Source organism: Haliotis cracherodii, unplaced genomic scaffold (assembly GCF_022045235.1).
Source record: "Haliotis cracherodii isolate W230 unplaced genomic scaffold, xgHalCrac1.p SCAF_1, whole genome shotgun sequence".
In the NCBI taxonomy this organism is placed as follows: domain Eukaryota; kingdom Metazoa; phylum Mollusca; class Gastropoda; order Lepetellida; family Haliotidae; genus Haliotis; species Haliotis cracherodii.
In genome coordinates this window covers 45,948,316-45,973,161 of record NW_027266264.1, presented here as the reverse complement: position 1 = coordinate 45,973,161, position 24,846 = coordinate 45,948,316, and the positions used below count along the sequence as shown (strand labels likewise).

The window sequence follows — 24,846 nt, the reverse complement described above, 5'->3', positions numbered from 1 at the left end:
ATTGATGCAGAGCTATCCTACAGCAAGATGTTGTTTCTGTTTCAGACTGACTTGGAGACAAAGGTCTGCCTCCTCTCTGAAACCAATGACAAGATGAAAACGCAGGTGAATAAAATATTATGATTCAAATGTTGGTGATATCATCAAAAAGATAAGTGACTGACTATGCCAAATACCCCAATCTTGTGATAATCCTAGAATGTGTGTGCAGATGGAGTCGTCACGGCGGCGTATGAGTGTGGCGGTGAGAGAGAAGCAGGACTGTGAGGACAAATACTGCAAGGCTGTGCTGGATGTCGAGAAGAAGGTAGCCATTTGCCTCATTATGTGACTCATTCATATGATGCATTCAATTTTCTGGTTATATTTTCATTTTAAAAAACTTCATTGTTGTTTAACCTTTCTGCCTACACAAGGAGCAGAATAGCACTAGTGCAGAAATGTACATTGTAAGGCCAAGTACGACAGGGGAATGCCAGGCTGTTCTCTTACACAGGAGGGTACCAAGATAATATGCATGTCCAATACAGTATCCTGCAACGCATAATCTCTGAAAGTAATCATGTGATAATAAGGTTTAATTCTTGAGGCAAAATTTATGGGTTCTGGAACAAAGAAGCCTGACTTTGGCATTATCAAGAGATAGTTCCTGCAAGGATTTGAAGAATTTCCTCCACAGGATTGAGAGCACCATAAGGCTATACCGAATTGTCATACTGTTACTTTGTATCAAATTCATGAAGTAAATACTGATGTAAAGATCTGTTATTTTGATACAAAACCTGTTTTTAGTTAATTATGATGAAGAAAGTATATGTGGAAGACAATGACCTTTGCTTGAAAATCTCAGACAAACTAAAAGGCAATGTCAAATGTGGCTCAGTTTAACGTTGGTGGGGACAGTGTGGCACTGGAAAAGCAGAAGTATATGCAGGACTGCACCCGGGAATCTGCCCTGGACTACACATCCTTACAATAACCCATATTGCCGTCTGACCCTACCTAACAGCACTGGTTATAGCTTGAGTGTGTATGTGCAGACTAAGCTGTACTGTGAGGCCAAGGCCAAGTGTGGCCAGCTGGAGGAGGCCCTGGCAGAGCTGGAGAAGACAGCCAAGCAGCAGCTGCATGGCCTTGCCACACAGAGTGAGGCTGCCATAGATGCTGCACAGGAGCAGCTCACCAACTCTCATACACGTATACAGCAGTACCAGCTGTTTGTCAAGGTGAGTCATGCTGTGCTGTGCCAGCTGTTTGTCATGGTGAGTCATACTGTGCCAGATGTTTGTGAAGGTGAGCTATACTGTGCCAGCTAGCTGTTTGTCAAGGTGAGCTATACTGTGCCAGATGTTTGTGAAGGTGAGCTATACTGTGCCAGATGTTTGTGAAGGTGAGCTATACTGTGCCAGGTGTTTGTAAAGATGAGTCATACTGTGCCACCTGTTTGTCAAGGTGAGTCATACTGTGCCAGCTGTTTGTCACGGTGAGTCATACTGTGCCAGCTGTTTGTCAAGGTGAGTCATACTGTGCCAGCTGTTTGTCACGGTGAGTCATACTGTGCCAGCTGTTTGTCAAGGTGAGTCATACTGTGCCAGCTGTTTGTCAAGGTGAGTCATACTGTGCCAGCTGTTTGTCAAGGTGAGTCATACTGTGCCAGCTGTTTGTCAAGGTGAGTCATACTGTGCCAGCTGTTTGTCAAGGTGAGTCATACTGTGCCAGCTGTTTGTCAAGGTGAGTCATAATGTGCCACCTGTTTGTCAAGGTGAGTCATACTGTGCCAGGTGTTTGTCAAAGTGAGCTATACTGTGCCAAATGTTTGTCAAGGTGAGCTATACTGTGCCAGCTGTTTGTCAAGGTGAGTCATACTGTGCCAGCTGTTTAGAGACTTGTGTGTTGAGCTGTAGTATGTCCAGCCTAGTATCTGTATGTTAAGCTGTAGTATGCCCAGCCTAGTATCTGTATGTTAAGCTGTAGTATGCCCAGCCTAGTATATGTATGTTAAGCTGTAGTATGTCAAGCGTAGTATCTGTATGTTAAGCTGTAGTATGTCCAGCCTAGTATCTGTATGTTAAGCTGTAGTATGTCCAGCCTAGTATCTGTATGTTTAAGTAGTAGTATGTCCAGCCTAGTATCTGTATGTTAAGCTGTAGTATGTCCAGCCTAGTATCTGTATGTTTAAGTAGTAGTATGTCCAGCCTAGTATCTGTATGTCAAGCTGTAGTATGTCCAGCCTAGTATCTGTATGTTAAGTAGTAGTATGTCCAGCCTAGTATCTGTATGTTAAGTAGTAGTATGTCCAGCCTAGTATCTGTATGTCAAGCTGTAGTATATCCAGCCTAGTATCTGTATATTAAGTAGTAGTATGTCCAGCCTAGTATCTCTATGTTTAAGTAGTAGGTTGTCCAGCCTAGTATCTGTATGTTAAGCTGTGGTATGTCCAGCCTAGTATCTGTATGTTAAGCTGTAGTATGTCCAGCCTAGTATCTATGTTAAGCTGTGGTATGTCCAGCCTAGTATCTGTATGTTAACCTGAAGTATGTCCAGCCTAGTATCTGTATGTTAAGTAGTAGTATGTCCAGCCTAGTATCTGTATGTCAAGCTGTAGTATGTCCAGCCTAGTATCTGTATGTTAAGTAGTAGTATGTCCAGCCTAGTATCTGTATGTTAAGTAGTAGTATGTCCAGCCTAGTATCTGTATGTTAAGCTGTAGTATATCCAGCCTAGTATCTGTATGTTAAGCTGTAGTATGTCCAGCCTAGTATCTGTATATTAAGTAGTAGTATGTCCAGCCTAGTATCTGTATGTTTAAGTAGTAGGTTGTCCAGCCTAGTATCTGTATGTTAAGCTGTGGTATGTCCAGCCTAGTATCTGTTTAAGTAGTAGTATGTCCAGCCTAGTATCTGTATGTTAAGCTGTAGTATATCCAGCCTAGTAGCTGTATGTTAAGCTGTAGTATGTCCAACCTAGTATCTGTATGTTAAGTAGTAGTATGTCCAGCCTCGTATCTGTATGTTAAGTAGTAGTATGTCCAGCCTAGTATCTGTATGTTTAGTAGTGGTATGTTCAGCCTAGTATCTGTATGTTAAGCTGTAGTATGCCCAGCCTAGTATATGTATGTTAAGCTGTAGTATATCCAGCCTAGTAGCTGTATGTTAAGCTGTAGTATGTCAAGCGTAGTATCTGTATGTTAAGCTGTAGTATATCCAGCCTAGTATCTGTATGTTAAGTAGTAGTATGTCCAGCCTAGTATCTGTATGTTTAAGTAGTAGTATGTCCAGCCTAGTATCTGTATGTTAAGCTGTGGTATGTCCAGCCTAGTATCTGTATGTTAAGCTGTAGTATGTCCAGCCTAGTATCTGTATGTTATCCTGTAGTATGTCCAACCTAGTATCTGTATGTTAAGTAGTAGTATGTCCAGCCTAGTATCTGTATGTTAAGCTGTAGTATGCCCAGCCTCGTATCTGTATGTTAAGTAGTAGTATGTCCAGCCTAGTATCTGTATGTTAAGTAGTAGTATGTCCAGCCTAGTATCTGTATGTTAAGCTGTAGTATGCCCAGCCTAGTATCTGTATGTTAAGCTGTAGTATGCCCAGCCTAGTATATGTATGTTAAGCTGTAGTATATCCAGCCTAGTAGCTGTATGTTAAGCTGTAGTATGTCAAGCGTAGTATCTGTATGTTAAGCTGTAGTATATCCAGCCTAGTATCTGTATGTTAAGTAGTAGTATGTCCAGCCTAGTATCTGTATGTTTAAGTAGTAGTATGTCCAGCCTAGTATCTGTATGTTAAGCTGTGGTATGTCCAGCCTAGTATCTGTATGTTAAGCTGTAGTATGTCAAGCGTAGTATCTGTATGTTAAGCTGTAGTATGTCCAGCCTAGTATCTGTATGTTAAGCTGTAGTATGTCCAGCCTAGTATCTGTATGTTTAAGTAGTAGTATGTCCAGCCTAGTATCTGTATGTAAAGTTGTAGTATGTCCAGCCTAGTATCTGTATGTTAAGTAGTAGTATGTCCAGCCTAGTATCTGTTTGTCAAGCTGTAGTATGCCCAGCCTAATATCTGTATGTTAAGCTGTAGTATGCCCAGCCTAGTATATGTATGTTAAGCTGTAGTATATCCAGCCTAGTAGCTGTATGTTAAGCTGTAGTATGTCAAGCGTAGTATCTGTATGTTAAGCTGTAGTATATCCAGCCTAGTATCTGTATTTTAAGTAGTAGTATGTCCAGCCTAGTATCTGTATGTTTAAGTAGTAGTATGTCCAGCCTAGTATCTGTATGTTAAGCTGTGGTATGTCCAGCCTAGTATCTGTATGTTAAGCTGTAGTATGTCCAGCCTAGTATCTGTATGTTATCCTGTAGTATGTCCAACCTAGTATCTGTATGTTAAGTAGTAGTATGTCCAGCCTCGTATCTGTATGTTAAGCTGTAGTATGCCCAGCCTCGTATCTGTATGTTAAGTAGTAGTATGTCCAGCCTAGTATCTGTATGTTAAGTAGTAGTATGTCCAGCCTAGTATCTGTATGTTAAGCTGTAGTATGCCCAGCCTAGTATCTGTATGTTAAGCTGTAGTATGCCCAGCCTATTATATGTATGTTAAGCTGTAGTATGTCAAGCGTAGTATCTGTATGTTAAGCTGTGGTATATCCAGCCTAGTATCTGTATGTTAAGTAGTAGTATGTCCAGCCTAGTATCTGTATGTTAAGCTGTAGTATGTCCAGCCTAGTATCTGTATGTTTAAGTAGTAGTATGTCCAGCCTAGTATCTGTATGTTAAGCTGTGGTATGTCCAGCCTAGTATCTGTATGTTAAGCTGTAGTATGTCCATCCTAATATCTATGTTAAGCTGTAGTATGTCCAGCCTAGTATCTGTATGTTAAGTAGTAGTATGTCCAGCCTAGTATCTGTATGTTAAGTAGTAGTATGTCCAACCTAGTATCTGTATGTTAAGCTGTAGTATGTCCAGCCTAGTATCTGTATGTTAAGCTGTAGTATATCCAGCCTAGTATCTGTATGTTAAGCTGTAGTATGTCCAGCCTAGTATCTGTATATTAAGTAGTAGTATGTCCAGCCTAGTATCTGTATGTTTAAGTAGTAGGTTGTCCAGCCTTGTATCTGTATGTTTAAGTAGTAGTATGTCCAGCCTAGTATCTGTATGTTAAGTAGTAGTATGTCCAGCCTAGTATCTGTATGTTTAAGTAGTAGTGTGTCCAGCCTAGTATCTGTATGTTAAGCTGTGGTATGTCCAGCCTTGTATCTGTATTTTAAGCTGTAGTATATCCAGCCTAGTAGCTGTATGTTAAGCTGTAGTATGTCCAACCTAGTATCTGTATGTTAAGTAGTAGTATGTCCAGCCTCGTATCTGTATGTTAAGTAGTAGTATGTCCAGCCTAGTATCTGTATGTTAAGTAGTGGTATGTTCAGCCTAGTATCTGTATGTTTAAGTAGTAGTATGTCCAGCCTAGTATCTGTATGTTAAGCTGTGGTATGTCCAGCCTAGTATCTGTATGTTAAGCTGTAGTATGTCCAGCCTAGTATCTGTATGTTATTCTGTAGTATGTCCAACCTAGTATCTGTATGTTAAGTAGTAGTATGTCCAGCCTAGTATCTGTATGTTAAGTAGTAGTATGTCCAGCCTAGTTTTTGTATGTTTAGTATTAGTATGTCCAGCCTAGTATCTGTATGTTAAGTAGTAGTATGTCCAGCCTCGTATCTGTATGTTAAGTAGTATTATGTGCAGCCTAGTATCTGTATGTTAAGTAGTAGTATGTCCAGCCTAGTATCTGTATGTTAAGTAGTAGTATGTCCAGCCTAGTATCTGTATGTTTAGTAGTGGTATGTCCAGCCTAGTATCTGTATGTTAAGCTGTAGTATGCCCAGCCTAGTATCTGTATGTTTAGTAGTAGTATGTCCAGCCTAGTATCTGTATGTTAAGTAGCAGTATATCCAGCCTAGTATCTGTATGTTAAGTAGTAGTACGTCCAGCCTAGTATCTGTATGTTAAGCTGTAGTATGTCCACTGGACAAAATATCATCCATTCCAAAAAATCCAAAACTTGGAAATACAACCATTCCAATTGGAAATATGACCATTCCAAAATTTGGAAAGGTCATATTTCCAAGTTTGAATTTGTTTGGATTTGTTTGGAAATGTTTGGATACAACATGTCATAATCATATCTGTTAAAAGTTGTACAACTTTTGACCTTATGTGAGATTAGTAATGACATGAAAGTAAATAATAAAAGTATTTTGGCACTATATACCACGAAAAGACCAAATCATGAGCAAATTTAACTAAAAGAAATTCTGTCATTTAAAGTGGCTACTCTTTATATTTAATTTCTTATCTTCCTTGTCTATAATCATATGACATTGACTTTGAACTTTGAACAATTAAACAAATATTTTGTTTTCCCATACCGACTTACGGTTGTCGTAGAACAAAGACCGTTTCGAGAATATAGAGGGCCGCATTATTATAATTTGAACTAATATACATATGTACATAATAGTAGGTATAAATGAATTTTGATAAGTGTTCGTACAAGAATATGAACTTCGAATTATCTCGGAAATAATGCGCAACACATAGGGATGAAAATTTTATAATTGTTCTGGAACTATCTGACGGTAATTCAAAACAGGGAACAAGATTTCGTCAAATGAATCATTGAGCCAGGAATGCAACGATTTAAATGCTGACAAAATGAATAAACATATCTGGAACAGAGTAGACTGTTCATGTGGACAATTATATGCTACGTCTATTGCCAATGAAGTTTATCACCCCATGTTATATAGCATTTGTTTCATATAAAAGATAGAAACCAAATAAATGGGACAATTAGTTGTTATGAATTAGCTTTACCTCTGTGACATATCACACAACTAAATGTGAATATGTTTATCAAATAATCAATTACAGTAATTAACCTAGTGTCCTTATTTATACACAATTTAATTACGTATTGGGGTACAATATATAATACACATACACGGAATGATTTCTTATTTTGTCAATTTAATCATAACCCAAATCATACAAATCAAAGTGTGAAAGTAGTGACTAGCTTTATGATATAGGGTATAAATACTCAATTGTATCTATTAATCCTAATAGTATAACAATAAACCCTCTGTATATACTGAGCATATTTAGATACATCCGGATCTACGTCCGCAGCCATATAATCAATCAAGGAAAGTATATTAGATTGAATTACAAATGTGCTATCACTTAAACAAAATTTTCCGTTATCCACGTAAGCCTAAACCTGGGAGAAATAAAGTTCTGTTCTGTTCTGAAGACGCCATCATGATTAGTTGGCGCCAGTCTAGACTGTCCAATCAACGTGAATATACAAACCGTGATGTTACTTGACCAGTTGATGACACCTGTCAAACTCAAAGTGCCCCTGGTCCTCCACCCACCATGTGTAATACTTTAGCATACTTCATTGTTTAATTTGCAGTTATATCACTGTTAGGCTGAGTGATGAGAGAATACATTTTGTTGTTTTGGTTAACGATCGTTTCCATTTACAACTTGGTAACCTTATAAGTGACGAACTTTTTTATCATGATGAAATGAAACATATTAAAATAATCAGAGGGACTGACGATCGCATTTTTCGCATAAATTTCATGCTCGCATTAATTTCATGATTTACTGAAGATAGATTTGAACATTTCTGAGCAACGAACATTTTTGGGTAAGGGAAGTAATCTTGTCTCCGCTTGCAAATGGATTCAGTCCCGAGATCGCAGCTTGACTGTTTGGTACGGCCGAAACGCGGCATCCATGTTGTTCACACTCCGCTGATCACGGGGCCTCATTTGTCTGTATTCTGCTTATGAGCCGGGATGCGCATGAAACACGGGTGTCAAAACGAATATATTTACCAATTATACGTACGGTCAATTAGCCAGTCCAAGAGACAATACCCTGGTTCTACCACCTTTAGGTGTAATTACGATGCGTGCCCCTGATTCACGGTTCGTCTTATCTCCCGTCATTAAACCACGATGTTTATTTACCTGGAGCCTCCGACAGCGCCGACTTCCTGTGTACATGTACATACATGGCAATAAATGGTTTGACAGTTGTTTGACAGAATCAATCAATAATTATTGACACGGTGATGTAATTAAAATTTGTCACTATTCACAACTCCTATTTTTATTTTTCTATTGTTCAGCTGTATTTTCGACCAGTTTTATATGTATAAAAAATCTTCTCTTGTATTTATAAACCAAACCTAAAAACATTATATAAGAACAATTGTGATTTTAAACCATAAGTTTTCTATTAAAACAACCATGCAAGTAAGATTTCAGCCGTAATATTACTTTAGTCATTCCACAGATTACACATCTTATATGCTGCAAACGCAGCGAATGTAATGCTACTACGTCACAGCTGCCTCGGTAATTAAGGGCTGGAATGTTTTTGTGAAGGCAGTTAGAGCAGACGAATTTCCCCCCTCGCTGTATAATGACGGTCGCTAACCATGTATGTGTATTTTTACTGTTTTTGACTTGATTTGATTGTCCTTTGGTGAAAACAAATGTTCAATTGTGAAAGCAAACCCTTTTCCCCTGAACGTTAAAAGACCGCTGACTTAGTTTTTGTCTGAAATATCAACATTTGGAGTCGTTTATATATTCGGAAATCCATATTATGGTTAATATTTATGATATAATATGGACAATGGTAAAATTCATTTGTTCTGTATTCTTTGACGAGAATGAGTTTCGTTAATGATGATCACTCTCACAGATTTTTTGATAAGAGGATAGGACTTTAACTGGAGAATAGTTATGAAAAATATATGTATAAGTATAGGCGGTTTGTGCACATGTGGTGAAACTGATACCTCATTGATTTGCTAATCGGGACTTGGAAATCATAGCAGTCATTAAATTGATTTTAAAATATATGGTTTGATTGTAGTACGTCCTGACATCATAATATTATGTTGTAAACAACTTATCTTATCTTATGTTAAGTAAAACAATTATTGTTAACTTCCTGAATTCCAATTGTTCAATGAACAGAATTATTCACAGCTCTGGCGTGAGACAACAATAAATTAGATGTTACCAAAGATTGTCCATTTTATGATCTTAGGCACATGTCGGCACACTTACATGTGAGCCGTCTAGACGACTGTCTGTTTTGTAATTAAATGGCAGCTGCCATCCAGCCAAATACTTAATCTTGAGACCTATTAGTTGTCTCATAATTAACCAACACATTAGCCCAAGACGGTGTCCTCCCATTAGTTGGACGTCCCAATAGTTAGACAGCTTATAACAACACCTTAAACGGTTGAGTGCACACTAATCCTTATGCTTGTTACCTCAGACTTTAAAATGGAATAGTCCAGATAAGATCTGACAAACAAAGCAAAGTAGCTTGAAATAGATACTTTAATATCATACTTAACATTTAATGACACTTTACATTTGATAAATTTTATACAGTTTGTAACAACACTTTGTGACAGTTTTTGGTAATGTACACTTTACATTTAATAACTGTTACAGTTTATTTATCACCGACAGTCGTATATTTCTCATTGCAAGTCTTGACGACACATCTCCAATGTGTAAGGTTTGCCTCTCGCGGTTTCTGTTGTAAATATATCCATCTAATATCAACTGCTTACTTCCACGCCGAGAGGTGATTTATTCTACTTTCCTTAAACCAGCCATATCGATACTGACAATGATACGTACCCCAGTATCATATTTATTTGTTTGATGAGTAGATAATCTAGACTCAACTCCTTCAACTGAACATACAGTAAGACAATTAAGCTACTCCATAGTTTACATAGTTAATCTCATGCCTATTGAACCTGTGCTGAGAGTAAGGTAATTTAGGTTAATTAAACGAAATTGTATTATATATACTCCCTCAACTGTGAGTCCCCTATCCCCACGCAGTACTTTTATCTAATTAGGACTGATCCATTACACCTGTAGGTATATTCCCTCTTTGCCTAAATAAAAATGTCTAACAATTGGGATGTCTAACTAATGGAACGTCTAACTAATGGGATATAACCCCCAAGACACCAAACTCTAGCTCGCAAACACCCCTCACTCACCCCAATATCCCAAAGAAAAACTAACTACCTCAATGAACACCAAACTCAAAATCTTAAACAAAACTGCCAAAAATCAAATATCTTCACCCCTAAACTCAAAATACCCAAAATAGACACAAAGCTAGCTAACCAAATAAATAAACAAACCGACCCAAACAGCTAAAACCACCACACTTGCATATATACACGAAAATTGGCCAAATGGGTGTCACATATACACTGACGGATCTTCAGACCCGATCTCCAACCACACAGGCTTCGGAGTCCATACCACACAACCAGTTATATCCACACAATCTTACCGACTCCCTAACAACCAATCTATATTCACGGCCGAACTTATGGCCATGGCCTCAGCCCTGCATAACCAACAATCTAAAAACAACAATAAAATCCTAATTCTCACCGACTGCCTTAGTGGACTACAAGCCCTCCAAAACAAAAATACCAAAAAAACGACCCAAAAAATTAATAAACCAAATACTTAAAAGCTCCAACGAACTAACAAAAGCAGGCAAACAAATAACCTTCTTGTGGATCCCCGCCCACGTAGGAATTTATGGCAAAGCAGCTAAATTATCTCTTAAAATACCAGAAATAAGCCTAAACCTACCCATCTCAAAATCAGAAATTAAAAGTGTAAACAAACAAAAAATAACCAAAAAATGGCATAATCAATATCAAAACTCAAATAGCCAAATCAAAAAAGTGCTCAGAAAAACACTAGCCAAACCTAAAATCCTACACCCCTCTAAAAAAATTGACAGATTAATTACAAAACTCCAAACAGGACACACGAACCTAAATAACCACCCCAAAAAACTTAAAAGACACACCACAGGCAACTGCCCCCACTGCAAACAACCCGAAACCACAGAACACGCACTCATCCACTGCACCCACTACCAAACACACAGAACCACACTACAAACCACCCTCAATCTAAATAAGGTTCCTACTCTAGATGAAATACTAAACCCTCAAAATAAACTAGAAAACTTCAAGGCCCTAGGTGTATTCCTAATCAAAACAGACCTAATTAAGCGCATCTGAAAACTAATTAATCTACCAATCCAAAATCCAATAAACATACAAACACCCACCTCACCCGTCTCCCTTAGTTCCCTCCTCCACCCACCTCGGCATTTATTCCAAATTTAAAAATCTCAAAAATTCAATATAAGCAACCCCTAAAAGCACCCTCTTGGGTTGCACACACCACTTTCACCCTTTTCGGAATACACTAAATGGTCCGGCCAGGCCTGTGTGCGATATACGCTGCAGTCGGAAAGCGCACGTTAAATCTTCTATATCAGTCAGTATAGTTGTCTCAGCACTACACAATCAGCAATCTAAAAAACAACAAAAAATCCTAACCGACTCCTTCAGTGGGCTACAAGCCCTCAAAAATAAAAACACTAAAAACCACCCCAAACTAATAAATCAAATACTCAATAGCTCAAACAACTTAACTAGGGCAGGTAAACAAATAGAGTTCATTTGGACCCCCGCCCATGTAGGAATCTTTGGAAATGAAAAGGCAGATAAAGCAGCAAAATTATCCCTTTAACTCCCAGAAATAAGCTTAAACTTACCCAGCTAAAAATCAGAAATCAAGTCTCACTAAACAAAAAATCAACAAAAAATGGCAAAATATATACCAAAACTTAAATAGCCAAATCAGGAAAGTACTAAAAAAAACACTAAATAAACCAAAAATACTACACCCATCCAAAAAAATCGACAGAATAATTACTAAACTACAAACAGGCCACACCAAACTAAATAATCACTGTAAATTAGCTAATCTACACATAACAGGAAACTGCCCACATTGCAAACAACAAGAAACACCAGAACACGTACTCATTCTCTGCACACACTACCAAACACACCGAACAACACTACAGACCACCCTAAATCTTAAAACCGGACTTACACTAGAATCAATTCTCAATCCACAAAATAAATTAGAAAAATTCAAAGCCTTAAGTTTATACCTAATTAAAACAGGACTAATTAGTCGCATTTAAACCCCAAATAAAATAATAAAACCAAAACTACCTTATATCTAACAACCACCCAACACACACAGCTCCCTTAGTTCGTCCCCCACCCACTCTTGGCATTCTTTCCAAATCTCAAAATTTCAAAATTACTATATAAGCAACCCCTAAAGCCCCTAATTCATAGTCTTTTTATTGTTCAAATTACTGATAAAACATATTTTAACTTGTTCCTTCTAACCATATTTCCAAACAATTCCAAACCATTCCAAGTCATTCCAAACATTTCCAGTGTTGGAAATATGTTTGGAAATGTTGCCATTCCAATTTTGGATTTTCTGGAAAGATCGATCTTTCCAAGCTTTGGAAAGTTTGGAATGAGCGATCTTTCCAAAGCATTCCAACGTTCATTCCAAATTGGAATGGACGCTATTTGGTCTTGTGGTCCAGCCTAGTATCTGTATGTTAAGCTGTAGTATGTCCAGCCTAGTATCTGTATGTTAAACTGTAGTATGTCCAGCCTAGTATCTATGTTAAGCAGTAGTATGTCCAGCCTAGTATCTGTATGTTATCCTGTAGTATGTCCAACCTAGTATCTGTATGTTAAGTAGTAGTATGTCCAGCCTAGTTTCTGTATGTTTAGTAGTAGTATGTCCAGCCTAGTATCTGTATGTTAAGTAGTAGTATGTCCAGCCTAGTATCTGTATGTTAAGCTTTAGTATGCCCAGCCTAGTATCTGTATGTTAACCTGTAGTATGTCCAGCCTAGTATCTGTATGTTAAGCTGTAGTATGTCCAGCCTAGTATCTGTATGTTAAGTAGTAGTATGTCCAGCCTAGTATCTGTATGTTAAGCTGTAGTATGTCCAGCCTAGTATCTATGTTAAGCTGTAGTATGTCCAGCCTAGTATCTGTATGTTAAGTAGTAGTATGTCCAGCCTAGTATCTGTATGTTAAGCTGTAGTATGTCCAACCTAGTATCTGTATGTTAAGTAGTAGTATGTCCAACCTAGTATCTGTATGTTAAGTAGTAGTATGTCCAGCCTAGTATCTGTATGTTAAGCTGTAGTATGTCCAGCCTAGTATCTATGTTAAGCTGTAGTATGTCCAGCCTAGTATCTGTATGTTAAGTAGTAGTATGTCCAGCCTAGTATCTGTATGTTAAGTAGTAGTATGTCCAACCTAGTATCTGTATGTTAACCTGTAGTATGTCCAGCCTAGTATCTGTATGTTAAGCTGTAGTATGTCCAGCCTAGTATCTGTATGTTAAGCTGTAGTATGTCCAGCCTAGTATCTGTATGTTAAGCTTTAGTATGTCCAGCCTAGTTTCTCTAAGTTAAGTAGTAGTATGACTGACCAGCCTGATGGGTGTGTGTTAAGCTGTAAAGTGTTGTATGACCAGCCTATGGCAGTGTGTTAAGTTGTTATATATCCAGCGTTGTATTTGGTCTACTTGTGCTGCAGGCCCTGGGCAAGGAGCTGGTGTTGAGGGTGGAGCATACCAGGGGGCAGGTGAAGGACTACCTGGTCCGGCGGGAGAAACACACTCAGCCTGTGGACTTCTCTCTACAGAAGGCCCAGGATGTGGCCAAGAACATCCTTAATCTCAGCCAGTCTGACCTGGAGGACATCATGAGTGCTGATGGAGATATGGACACTGAACTGGTCAGTCTTGCGTTACTTACTTCTTTGGACTTTTTAATTGTTTCTAGTAGGGGTGATTATTGGTCTGGAAATCACTATTGCGATAACTCTTGATATTGCAAGCAACTATTGCGATAAATATCGATATCGATTCAGTGGATCATTTAAGATGGATTTTAGAGTTTAATTAAACCCTGAAACTAAAGTTTCCTTTAAATGTGATAACCATAAGACTTCCAAACACTCGATTTTACTGCCCTAGTTTGTCACAAACTGCACTTGACTGTCACCCTCCGCCATTTTACTTTAAGAAGACCAGTTGCTAAGCATCAAGGGCAGTTAACTCTAATCCTCGCGTTCGCGTGTGTGTTTTGGTTACTCAATCGCATGATATGGTAAATACAATCAAACTATCAATATTCCTAACTGAAATCGATACTATTAATCTGAAACTGATTTAACAATCGATTTATATGACTTAAGTGCTTACCAATAGCAATATATCAATATTTCGATTTATCGTGACAACCCTAGTTTCTAGGGAGAATACATAAGATCAAACCCATAAAGATCCAGATTAGAATAGGTCTTCAGCAACCTCTGCCTGCCATGAAAGGTAACTATGCATGTCATAAGAGGCCGCTCATAGGATCAGGTGGTCAGACTTGCTGACTTGGTTGATGCATGTCATTGTATCTATTCCAATTGCGTAGATTGATGCTCTTGATATCAGTCGGATTTCGGGTCCAGACTCAGTTATCTACAGACTTCCCCAAGACTTGAAAAATCCACTTGTATGCTTGCTGCAGGGCTAGATAGAACTGAAGAAACGTTCTTCCTACTAGGCAATCTTAGTAATAACAACGAAATACATGTTGCTCATATCATAAGTAGATGACATTCTTGACAATCTGTTACAGAAATAACCTGAAAGTGAGTTTGTGCAGCAGGTATCGAAACTAGTATTTAAAGGGAGATAATAAAAATTGCTTTTGTTGTGAGCGACTCATTACTGACCCTCAAATGTCAAAGCGATAGTGAACACCAGATGATTGATTTTGGGAGGGATATGGCTGACATAAGGAAGTTTTTAAATGGGGATGGTGGGGTTGACGACAAAAAAACATGATTTAATTAACAAATAGGTCAAAAAAAGGAAAATTTCTCAAAAACAGTATGACTGTTAAAAAATGAAAACAAACTGCAAGACGTGGTTGAACGAGTCTGAATGGGCGAATGTAGATTATTATCATTAGATCTGTATTATTTTGCACTGTCTGCCGTAAATAATAACTGAGAAGATAAAACTTTATGGAATTTAACAGGGCAAGTGAAAAAATATTGCAAGACTAGTAAAATAATATCAACATGCCCTGTAGGGAAGAATTTTTTCAAGCCCTGTGCTGTCATATAGCTCGCATATTGATGAGTGTTGCGTTAAACAACAAACAAGCAAAACAAGATCATCAAGATGGAAATATTATATTTTTCTCTTTTTTGACAATCAATGCAATGTCTGAAGACAAATTATAACTGTGCATGTTAAAAATCTCATTTATCCAATGTGTCCTACTTCCACTATTTTAGAGTTAAATCCTTGGACCCATTTGCTCATATTGCTTTTCATGATTTCAAAAAGCTTAATCTGAATAAGTTACTCTATATTTAGCATCATGTCATTCAATTCAGAAAAACATGAAGCTATCTTTTTGAATGGATCTATGGTATTTATTGTACAGAATGGAGAAATAATACACCGATATGGTAGAGCATGGAATTTAATATGGCGTAAATCTATTCAGGATTTGGTGTCAGAATCAGAGAAGAAGAACAACCGACGCTGGATAAAGAAATGTGAAAAAATCAGCAGCAACAAGGTAAGCAGTGTATCTTCAGCAACTGCACGACTTCACAAATATTCTTGTTTAGACTGACAATATGAAACCCCTTTTAGTGGAGCAGCTTATTAACACTTTGAGTCAAAAGCATGACATTTGGTACACAGGTTCTTTATCCCAGTACAAACATACAAACATTTATAGGTATAGTGCCAGCCAATATTTTCCAATGTGGCCACCAAATCCAAGATGGCCACCAAAGTTATCCTTATTTTTGGACATTTGTAAACATTAGGCCTTTAGATGTTCATTTTGCTTTCTCGAATTTGGGATTGTGGTACTTCTGTTTCATTAGATCCTATTCATATACATGCTTACCATAATGTTTCCAATATGGCCACCAAATTCGAGATGGCCACCAAAATTATCCTTAGTTTATGACATGTGTAAGCATTAGGGCTTTAGTTGTTCAAATAGCTTTCTGATGTTAGGGATTGTGGTACTTCGCTGTCATTTGATACTTTTTAGTACTTGGTTACCATTATGTTTCCAATATGGCTGCCAAATCCAAGATGGACTCTAAAAATGCACAAAATTCGCAATTTTCAGCTGTTTATCAACATTAAACATCTATTATTAAAATGACATTTTCGGGCAAAGGTGTTTCCAAAATTCAACATGCTTATTTCATGGGTACGTGAAAAAAAACATGTTTTTAAAACTCAAAATTAGACATGTACAGGCCTGCCCATGCATGGACAAGAATATTTTCCCTTGCTCAAAACTCATGTTTTGGTTTGGGAAATACATAATAAAGGTGTTTCTACAAGTATCATGATACATAATTCTACTCATTTTAACTTAGTTCAACTAATTTATGGCATTATTAAATATTTCACCCATGTGCGAAAAAGTTGCATTTACTCAAAACTCAATTTGAGACTCAAACTGTGGGTGTATCATGACAAGTTGTGACATAATATCTCCCTTATTTTTGAGCTGCACTTCATGGGCATCAGGCAAAAACTCACAATACATATGTGAACCCTAATCCCACACACGGGTCAGTTGAAATTGTTAAGGAAGAGGGTGACCTCTTAAACACTTAAAGCAACAACAACACAAGCGAAATGAAAAAGAAGGTCTTTACTCATCTATATGCAGTATTAAACAGTTTTTCAATGTATGCAGAGTAGGATGCGTGTGAAAAGGTTTATCCAGAATTCTTTTAAGTGTTAAATAGTATAATTTTGTTGTAAGATATAACTGTCAAATTAGTTTTGATCAGTCTCTTTAAAGCATTAACTAACTGTGTGAAAAGTATGTTGAGTCTTGTGAAATATACTTTATATTATATCATTACATTACTATTTTAAATGTTCCTTTTGGTTGAATGTTACCTGTGTGGGATATACAGGTGTCCGTGCACATATTTTAATGAAAAGACCGATTCGTCTTTCACTGCATAACGTCTGGCAGAATATCTCCCATTCTAACGAAATCTTGAACTAATTTGTTTATTACATGAAGTGTCGAACTGACTGAAAGGAATTATGTTTTAAGCCGATTGGTGAAATCTTGTGTGAATACAGTGACACGAATGCAACTTTTAAATGCATTACCACTTTTGTTTGGAGAAATGGGAACAGAAAAAATAACAGCCTTCTCATGATAATTCCCATATTCGCACTAGTACATTGTTTAATGTCTGATTCGTATTTGCAGTAACCTCCCAATTGTCAGACAGCTTATACCAGGATTAGTCAAGGATGGTTAGTGAAGCAATAGTTACCTGTTTACCTTTCATTAAAGTGGAACAGACCAGAAACACACAATTCTACCTCTATTACATATCTGTCATAAATCCTGTATTTTGGCTTCAATCACACTACCTAAAATTTTCAGATTTTCAACAGATGTCCTCTTCACTGTCAATCACACAATTAGTTGTCACCAAGTAGTCTCGTAACTACCCAAGCCATAATATATGGCGGAAATATCACTTTTTTCCTGTGTGTGCTTGAGTAACACCTATTATAATAGTAGTAACACTCTATCACTTGGTTGTAAGTCACATTAATCTAAGATTATCAAATGGTTTTCTAAAATATCAGACATAAGATTAAATAATTTTGTTGCTGAAAGTTATTACACGAATATAAGTATGGCTGGTGTTTGGTGCTCTTTGTGAGGTCAATATGCAGTCTTCCTCTACCCCAGGGTGTAAGAAGTGTGTCCATGGTCACAGGAGATCCTCATGAAAGTTGCACAAAGTGCAGAGGCACCACTTGTAGTAAAGACAAGAGGTGTGAGAAGTGCGTAAATACTGATGAGAAAATCATCTCCAAGATGGCTGAGGCTACAACAAAGGCCAAGAGACGGGAGGCCGCTAAGAAGAAGGCAGAGAACATCATGGCTGTGAAATCAGCCTCCACCCCAGCGCCTCCCTCTCAGGATATCCCACCATCCCCACCGACAGGAGGACAGCCACCGCACGGCTACTGTTACCCACGGACCATCACAAGCCGCACAGAGATTGATTAATCTGGAATCTTGAACACTGGAGAAGGACGAAACCCACAGGGTAGACGATGATTACGATGATTACCCACCCCCCACCGGACCTACCAAAGGTCTGTCTGAGGCAGAGGCGGAGTACGAAGATCAGGATGATGACTCACCTCAGCAGGACTACATCAAAGGTTATTGCTAATAGAGGAACTCTAGCATCTCATGCCTGTACTCCAACCTCCTGTGACACAGCATGAGCTGCCCCAGATGCCGGAATATGAGGGATGTCATGCTTCTACATCGTCTCATGTCTATTAAGACCGATCAAGTCGAACTCATCCATAGCCTTCTTGACACTATCGTCAGGATGCAGGAAGACTTACTCTCCTCCAAGTCTGGATGTTTTCACAACTCTTATGGTTACAGCGTCAACAACTCTTAACCCAGATCCGATCCAGAGCTGTTTCTAATCAAACCAAGAGGTTGATAACATCACAATCTATATTAGCCACCACAACATTCAACGGAAAATTGGGACATATCATAGATGAAGTGAGAGAGGACACTGCAGAACGTTTCCAAACTTCAACTAGCTTAGCTGCTCCTCATCTGCTAAACAGCCTCCTAAGAAGAAGTTTTTCCCCTCTGGGAAGCATTCATTCCAACCGAGTCAGGGGTTCGACAAACAACAATCTTTGCAGAATTCTTTTCGCCAACCAGACTACAAGAAACGAGGCTGCAATCGCCGTGGTAAATCGGGAGGCAGAGGTCCTGACTCCCTTACCACCCCCTCCGACGTTATAGACCCTTTTGAACTGGTTATGTCCAGGGGTCCGGGAAATTTAAAATCCCAATCGGACATTTGCATTTAGGCCACGCCCCCTTAAAATAGCATATTTTAGTACGACTTTTCAAACACATTACAAGTTGTTACATATTCATAATATGATGAATTATGAATTGTTTCAATTTAAATTGTTTAATTCACCAGACAATTAATAACAAATAATATCATTTTAGATATACATGGAAAACATACATTTGTTTCTGTTACGATCTGTTAACGTAGTGAACGGTCTAATTAATATTCATGAGTTATATTCATGAGTCTGCTCAAGTGTACGTGTTGTAACATTTGGATCGAGACTATTATCCCATATTTGGTTATCACGTGACCTCATGGGAATTTTTTTTTTAAACTAAAGATTATTTGAAAATAAGACAGATAATATAATCACAAATACTAAAATATCGTTGATGGCATTAGTTATTTGAATACTTTTTTCATCTGTACTTAATTATTGACCATAAAAAAATTTGATATCGATCGTCACAGAAAGCAAAATGGCGGTCAATCAAGATTCAATATACGACTAGCTACTGAAAACAGTAAAATCTGCAAATCCTTATTGTATGTCAACCAAGTGAAAGTCGTTAGCCACGACTTACAAAATGATCGTCCAGACTTTGAGGGTTTGGCAGATCCGCTCAACTGATCTGCATCGGTCGACTGGCTGTCGTCAGGCTTTCGCTTCTTGTCTGAGGTTAGGCCCTACGTATCGTAGCATTGTGAGGATAATGAGGTACATCTATGATGCAAGGTATTTATGTCACTCAAATTAACAAGATGTTCTCAGTAATTAATCCTCGAATAATCAGTGTCAACTCAGTTTATTGCCTATTACAGTGATTGACCGATTGGACTATCATGTAGGTACGATGTATTTACAGCAATCAAAACAAACAAAGCTTGTCAGTGTAGATAATCTTCATTGTGTTACGACTGCAGACAGAAACTGCTCAGTCCTAGCTGTTGATCATGTCCGGTCAAAATTTAAGAATGTCCGGACAATACTTTTTAAAATATCCGGACAGAAAAATTTAAATGTCCGGTAAGCAATATTTTAAACCGGACATTTGAGATTCCCAATCGGACATGTTTGGCGCATATGACGGTTTACGGACCCCTGGTTATGTCTATGGATTGCGATTTACGCCTACCGTCTTTCAACACAATGCCGACTCCAGGACCTGTGGGAGGGCGCATCTCTTGGGTTTAGGAGATCTACGACAGATAGCAGATATAACTGCAGTTATTATTTTAACTGAGCCTGGGCTGGGGCATGGTCTTGACATTCCAGTAACAAGTGAGCAATGGATTCAGGTTGATTGCAAAATGGGCATACCTTGTCATAGTGCTTTTTGTGATTTCCTCACAGTAATATAGTACGGTGCTTATAGTACATGTGAGATTATACTCAGGTTATGGAGAGGTTTAATCTATATAACAAGCTCTTATTCTACCTAACATTGTATTTCATGAAAATAATGCAAACAAACTCAGCAGTTGAAAGGATTATATTAATCGTCACTGAATTTCCTATATTCTATCCTTAGTCTTTCCTAATAAAACACACGCAACCTGACACGGATCATACGCAAATACATGTACCCAGCCTTTTTACGTATATATATATATATTTTTTTTTTTAAGATATATGTGTTACATGTTTTCGTTAATTGTGCATATATATTAAGCACAAAGACACAAGAAGTTTATGAAAGATGAATTGGTGCCCTGATATACAACAAGAGCGAATCTTGTTTTTTCTCTGCAATCCTGATGTGTATCATCGTTTAATGGTTCATTCCATTCCATGTATGTTTGGATGCGATATCAAAGGCGCCGCCCAGCAGACACAGAGAGTGTTGTACGTTTCACGTGAACTACCACCCCACTTCCCCACCCTGTCATTAAGAGTTATGTAATCGGTACACAAATAACTTTGATGCGGTGTCAGTGTGGAAGGAGTTAGAATTACGTCCGTCACTGGTCACAGAAATCCTCAAAGTATACTAACATTCTACAAGGCCACTGCAGTTCAAATAACCTTTCGTCAATAATGGCTGTCAATCTGTCTGTCTGTACAATCCTCCCTGTCACAACTGTCGTTTAACTGGCTTTTTCAAAATATTATTTGTAAAAGCTTCGATAACTGACTGAAGTATGTCGTACACAGTCCTCTTATTTGATAAAACCAGTAAGAAAGATAACTAGAAGATCAGCTGGATGTTACATTCCTTATATCAGCTGACAGTCTTGTTTTTGAAAATATCCACTATACATACAATTTAAAGACTAACAACATCCATTTCAAGAATGCATAGACAATAAATCCTAATAAAATATGTCTGGTTCAAAGGGCAGTTTGGACAATGAATATGCAGGAATGCCGCCAAATGTCTGTGCACGACGATACACGTGAGCAGAAAGGGAATTCCCTCGAATGTGATATTGGGATTCCCCGACATCCCACAGTAATAGAAGTAGTGCACCTCGGTGGGTGTGGCTTAATTTATTACATTCACTGGGAAATGAATGTAATAACACGTGACCAAGTCAGCTAATCAGAATGCAGGAATTTCAATGAACACAATGAAAATTTAATTTTGTTGTAGTAAATAAAGTAATGAATAAAACTTGGTGACTCAGAGTTACTCGGTGTGTCTACGATAGATATGATTTTCAGTTTATTGACAGCTCTAAGTAATAGGGATTACGTGTAAACACAAGGCCTGCAACAACACATGTACATCTGTACTTCAGTAGCTCTCTACATGACTTGGATCCTTCTTGTAGTTCCAGAAGGGTTCACATGAATCTGATGGACTTGTGTTCATACAGTGCCGAAGCTCTTGATGGAATAGTCTCATTGACATTGCTGCTGGTGCTGTCATATATCATACACACAAAGCACTGCACAATGGGAAAGATTGTGAGTGTTTTGATATGCATCAACGACTTCTGTGTCAGCTGTCCGTGTGTTCCATATTTGTTCCATATTGTCTTATTGCCCTAGCTTGGTTGTAAAGAAAGTCACTTAGTCACAACAAGTAAATGCATGCAAGGCACCAAGAGCTTTGGCTTCATCTTCTCATATTCCTGTAGTAATAGTATGTAACCGAATGTATCTGAAGTTTTCCCAGTTCAGATCGCGATCCACTAATGTAACAAACCCAGTTCATGCAATAATGCAATGGCAAAGGCAACCACATCTGTGTCCACAGTTCTAAGCTGAAAATGTTTGTGTCCATGGTGCGACGAATACATGGCATAGTACATTACTAATGGAATACTGTCCTTAGTTCAAGACAGTTGCCCATGGATGCATTTCTGCAATATTAAATGTCGTCCTTCCCTGGGTTGTGGTGGGGTATCCTAGTTCTAAAAGTGTTGACTTTACATGGGTGCAGTATGTGAAGCCCCTTTTAATATCTTCTGCCACGTTGCTAAAAACAGTGTAAGTCCTAAATGACCTACTTGTGTGTTGTTGTTTCAGGACTTTGTGTTGTCTCTGGTGAACCACTTCCTTCAGAAGGTGGATGAGAGAGGGGAACTCCTGCTGCAGCTGCAGTCCACGCAGTCCTAGAGCCCAGCTACACCCACTGCACTTCCAACATCATTGTCATGAATGTCTCAGGAACTTATAATAATCAGTGCAACCCCCCAGCCAACCATCGTCTCAACACTACCGACATTTGCTTCATTCTGTGATATCATGCTGTCAGTCATAGGACAGTATTATTGCTACTTCCATTTATCGTTCACTTTATACTGTCTTTTGTGTCTGTGATAAACTTTCATACTTTCTTATCTTACCCCAGTGGAAGGAAGTGACTGGTTTTGTGTGCCTAATGGTTTTGAATAATTCATGTCTGGGAAAGTAATGTTAATGAAACTGGAAACTAAAGCTTATGTCAACTTGTGAGTTACAAGACAACACCTTACATATGTACCAAGCAGTTACATAACACCCTACATGTGTACCAAAGAATCATTTGATGTTTGTTTTGTGACACCAAAGAACCAAAGTGTTTTTGCTTTCAGTCTAACCAGCTGACATTAGTGTGGTGCCAGCTGAAGTACACTGTGGCCTGTTTGATTCATGATGTTGTTAGGGAGGAGTCTTTATTTGTGACATATATCTTCTTGTACAGTTTCTTAAATTGAAACTCATGAAGTACATTGTTTTATTGTAAGTATTTTGTTACAGTTTGTCTCTAGTGCTATAGCACTATATGAAGGTAGTATCAGAGCACTAGCAGTCCAACTTATCTCAGAATTTCTTGTAGTAGAATGCAGTACAAAGGGGGGTGCGGATAGGTAGCCTAATGGTTAAAGCATTCGCTCGTCACACCGAAGACCAGGGTTCAACATGAGTACAATGTGTGAAGCCCATTTGTGGTGTCCCCCACTGTGATATTGCTGGAATATTGCTAAATGTGGCGTAAAACCATACTCACTCAAAGGGCTTACTGAGCAATGTAATTTAACATATCATAGACAAATTCTTGTATTTTGAGGCCACTTTTGCAGTAAATACATCCCAAGAAAGTATTGTTTGTCTTTTATGGAGTTGAGGCATGTACACACACGCAATCCCTGTGCTGTGTGGCATCACTGTTAGTCTCACTGCATCGAGTGTGGGCTTGGCCTGAGGGAGAGAGGGAGGAAAAGTGTGCTACTGCCCAGCGCACACTGGTCGTCGCACACTAAATACAACATTTTGTAAACTGTATAATTCTTGTGAATACCCTACCCCTATTACATCATAGCCATAAATTCCTGATTATGCTGAGAACCACACTACAAATTTAAATAAATTTTCAACAGAAGTCCTCTTCACTGCCAACTTATCTAATAGTTTTGAGGGAGACCCTGTCCCTCATCAGAGATGCCACTGCGCATGCGCAAGGCGGAAATCGCCTCACATCTTTCCTGTGTGTTCAGATGACAACAAGGAAATTGTTTTCTTGCATACATCTGTACACGTGATTGCTGTTCCACACTTACAAGCCACACTAGATCATCTCGAGCTTCACTAAAGACAAGCAATGAGCTGTTCTACAAGCAGATAACAGGGGTATCAGAAGGCAGAAGGCTCTCGCACAAAGTCCTGTTGGATATTTGTCCATATCTGCTGGAGCATGTTTTGAAGTTCCTGGAGTGTCTGTGGAACATGTGGTTGACATCAAAGGCGCCGATCCATCTCATCCCACATGTGCTTGATTGGTGAGAGATCAGGGGAGCGAGCCGGGCAGGGGATGACATTCACGTTGTTTTGTTGAAGAGAATCCCGGAAAAGTCAAGCAATATGAGGCCGGGCGTTGTCATGTTGAAAGGTAATGCCTGGGCCATGACGACGCAAAAATGGTAGAACAGGGCTGATAATCTCATCGTGGCATGGCTGTCCATTGCGATTTCCCTCTATCACTATCAAACGGGTCCTCTGTCTTGCTGTAATCCCACCCCATACCATAACGCTGCCATCCCCGAACCGATCTTCTTCAGTGACTCATTGATTGACATACGTTCACCTCGACGTCGGTACACTCGAGTCGCTGCGGCTGAGGTGAAAACGAGACTCGTCAGTGAATAGAACTTGTCCCCACTGCATGGCCATCCAGCGTAAACCCTGTCTGCACCACTGTAGATGTGCTTGACGGTGGTTTCCTTTCAAAATGGGACGTCTGACGGGTTTTCTGGCGACAATCCCTGCACATCTGAGGCGACGACGTACGGTTAGTGAAGATATTCGTCGAAGGCCAGGGATGCTTCTTGCAGTCACTGTTGCAGGCTGGAATCGATTTTGTAGGTGTGTTGTTCGAATCCAGTTGTCTTGTCGATTATTGGTTATGCGTGGCCTGCCACTCCAAGGTTGGTCTCTGACTACATT

The 24,846-nt window shown here is 38.7% G+C and overlaps 1 protein-coding gene across 4 annotated transcripts in view; it reads left to right on the top strand.

Moving 5' to 3' along the window:
- LOC139478387 (centlein-like) overlaps positions 1–23,504 on the top strand; it is a 169,694-nt gene extending 146,190 nt beyond the window's left edge. For all 4 annotated transcript variants that reach the window (XM_071260845.1, XM_071260852.1, XM_071260829.1 and 1 more), the window contains exons 32-37: positions 46–105; positions 212–307; positions 1,041–1,226; positions 13,581–13,781; positions 15,563–15,637; positions 22,450–23,504. In XM_071260845.1, coding sequence (XP_071116946.1) covers positions 46–105; positions 212–307; positions 1,041–1,226; positions 13,581–13,781; positions 15,563–15,637; positions 22,450–22,539 — 708 coding nt within the window. In that variant the 3' untranslated portion in view covers positions 22,540–23,504. The remainder of the gene's footprint in view (positions 1–45; positions 106–211; positions 308–1,040; positions 1,227–13,580; positions 13,782–15,562; positions 15,638–22,449) is intronic.
- Positions 23,505–24,846: the final 1,342 nt, after the last annotated feature.